The sequence below is a fragment of the Alligator sinensis genome, unplaced genomic scaffold (assembly GCF_000455745.1).
Source record: "Alligator sinensis unplaced genomic scaffold, ASM45574v1 scaffold611_2, whole genome shotgun sequence".
NCBI classification, from domain to species: domain Eukaryota; kingdom Metazoa; phylum Chordata; order Crocodylia; family Alligatoridae; genus Alligator; species Alligator sinensis.
Window position 1 is genome coordinate 3,315,885 of NW_005841869.1, and position 3,013 is coordinate 3,318,897.

Genomic DNA, 3,013 nt, shown 5'->3' on the forward strand with positions numbered 1-3,013 from the left:
TTCCTGCGCTGGCATTTTGCAGGCAGCCAGAGGCCCCTGTCAGGTCTCAGGGTTAGAGGCACCCACACAGTTTGCCCTGGGAGCCCAGGTGTCCAGGGGAGGGCAGGAGCAGGGCGAAGCCTCAGGTGTGCACAAAGGCAGGCGAGGCAGCTGGGTGCAGGACGTGGGAGATACAGGGGCTCCCAGCACCCAGCCCTGGGGCATTAACGGGCTCCCGGTTTCCTGCCAGGCCGCTGGAGCAACCTGTACAAGCTGCCGTACAACTGGATCGGGACGGGGCACGTGGTTTACCGGGGAGCCTTTTACTACAACCGTGCCTTCACCAAGAACATCATCAAGTACGACCTGAAGCAGCGCTTCGTGGCGGCCTGGGCACTGCTGCACGACGTGGTGTACGAGGACACCACGCCTTGGAAGTGGAGGGGGCACTCGGACATCGACTTCGCCGTGGACGAGAGCGGCCTGTGGGTCATCTACCCCTCCGCGGACTACGACTACTCCCAGCAGGAGGTGATCGTCCTGAGCAAGCTCGACCCCGGGGACCTGTCGGTGAGGAGGGAGACCACCTGGAAGACAGGCCTCAAGCGCAACGCCTACGGGAACTGCTTTGTCATCTGCGGCATCCTGTACGCCGTGGACGTGTACAACCAGAGGGACGGGCAGATCTCCTACGCGTACGACACCCTCACGGACACCGAGGCCGACCCCAAGCTGCCCTTCCGCAATGAGTACTCCTACACTACGCAGATCGACTACAACCCCAAGGACAAGGTCCTCTACGCCTGGGACAATGGCCACCAGGTGACCTACAGGCTCCACTTCGTGGTCTGAGCGCCGGCCAGCTCCCTGCGTCTCGCTGCAGGCAGGTCCGACTCCACCGAGCACTTGCAGCCGCGCGCGCGGGGATGAGGAGCCCCGGGCACCGCACGTCGCTCCTGCACTCGGGCTGCCCACCCCCGCGCCCTCCCTCCCACCCGCCTGCTGCCACCCACAGCTCAGCCTTCGCGATGGGGCTGCCACCTGCAAGGACATGTTGCGGAGGCGCTGGCTGGATGCACCTGCGCTTTGGCCAGGACCGGTGCCTGCTGCAAGATTTCTGCCCTGCCGCTGCGGCCGATCCCACCCAGCCACACCCAGAGCCGTGCCTAAGACCGGCCCGCACTGCTCCCCCTGGGTCTGGGGGGAGGCCGGGAGGGGAGGCGTAGCTATCCGTCTGGAGCAGACGCCAGGCACGCGCTCGGCATCTCGCACGCAGCGTCTCGCCCTCCCTCCCTCCCTCCGGCGCCGCGCTAAGATACCGGACGTCCAAGCTGGGGACCGGGCTGACTCCCATTCCCACAAACGCTGCCCTCCCTCTCCTCTGTCACCCGGCAGCTTGAGCAGCCACGGCTCAGCTCTAAGTCTTTCTCACCCCGCTTCGAGCATGCTTCGGCCTGCTGGATTCGCTGCCGAGGGGCGCGTGTTGGACCAAATGGCGTTTGTCTTGTTTAGCCAAAGCCGTTTGCCTCCTGTGACCCAAAGCGACGTGACGCGGGTTGGCCTTCTGGCACCCGGGTCTCAGGACTGGGGTGGCAGCTCGGTGCCCAGGGGTTTCCAGGCTGGCCCGCGTTAGGGGAGATGTGTACGCAGGACCGGCCACCCCACGCCTGACCCGGGCTCTGTAGCTTCCCCTGTACATAGTGCCCGCGGGTGGTCCTGGGCAGGGCCGTCTCTTAGGGCTCTGGTGCCCTCCCTTGTCTGCCCCACAGCTGTGCCTGTGTCCATGTTGGGAGGCACGGAGATCCCAGCGAGGGGCAATCAGTTTAGCCCAGTGGTGACCCAGGGTCCTGGATGCTCTGGGTTTCTCGCAGGGCTCAGGACCATCTCCCCGTGCTGCCTCTTGCTCTGGGACGTAGGGGGATAGTGCCAGCTGCACCCACCATGCAGGGCTCAGAGCAGGTTGAGGAGCTGGACCTCCTGACCGCACAGAGCACACCTCATGCCCGCTCTGCCCGGCCGCATGGGGCAGGATGTTACCAGGCCACGCTCAGTAGTGTGCAAGGGCAGCCCTGCTCTTTCCCCTCCCCTGGAAGCCCTTTTTCCAGGTCGGCGTGCCCTCCCCTGTCCCAGCGAGGCACGGGGCTGGGTGCAGCAGAAGCCCTGCAGGGAACAGCTCCGCACACCAGGCAGCCAGAGGCGTGCAAGGGCTGGAGCAGGAAGGAGGGGATCTCGGAGCTGCAGGAGTCTCAGAGCAGGTGTCTCAGAGGGCCCCGCCGCGGGCACGAGTGACAACACGCGCAGCCAGGCGAACCTCACAGATGCATCATTGGAAACCCCTGCAGGGTCCTGGGGAGCCGTCTTTCCAAGCTATCCCTTGCATTGCTGCCTCCCCTGACCCTGCAGGACCATGCGCTCCCCTAAGCCAGAAAGGTGGGAAAGTAAGTCCTGGTGCTCCTCGGGCACTGGGGAGGGAGAAGCTCCCGGGTCTCCTTTTCCCAGTGCAGGGATTCCCTCCCCATGGGCCCCCAGCAGAGCCGAGCAGCTGGGGAGCAGAGAGCAGCCCCGGTCCCTGCTGTGACCCCCTTTCCTTGCCTCTCCGCAATGGACAGGGTTGTCCTGGCAGACCCTCCAGCCTGGGGTGCTCCGGGCGTCCTGCCACAACCCTGCGGTCACCACCGAACGGGCACTCATACTGCTGTCCCCAGCGTCCCGGGGGGACGAGTGCCTCAGCACGATGCTTGGGGAGGCCACTGGCCTGCAAGGAGACCTCGCTAACCCCTCGTGGGGCGGGGGCTTGAGGGAGAAAGGGTTTCGTGGGTGGCTTAGTGCCAGCATCAGAAGCGACCACCACCCGCTCTTTCAGGGGTGACGGATACACCCGAGATACCGTTGGTTGCTGCAGGTCATGAGTTCGTTAACTAAACACATCCAGGGCTGCAGTCCAGAAGCTGCTCAGCTGGCAACCCAGGCCTCCATACAGCCCCCACGCAGACTAACGCCCCCGGGCAAGGGCAAGGGCAAGGGCAAGGGCCCT

General features: G+C 65.1%; 1 protein-coding gene across 1 annotated transcript in view; it reads left to right on the forward strand.

Moving 5' to 3' along the window:
• The window catches only part of OLFML2A (olfactomedin like 2A), a 17,732-nt gene extending 14,725 nt beyond the window's left edge, over nucleotides 1–3,007 (forward strand). Inside the window, exon 8 of the mRNA XM_014526831.2 lies at nucleotides 230–3,007. Coding sequence (XP_014382317.2) covers nucleotides 230–831 — 602 coding nt within the window. The 3' untranslated portion in view covers nucleotides 832–3,007. The remainder of the gene's footprint in view (nucleotides 1–229) is intronic.
• The last annotated feature ends 6 nt before the right edge of the window (nucleotides 3,008–3,013 follow it).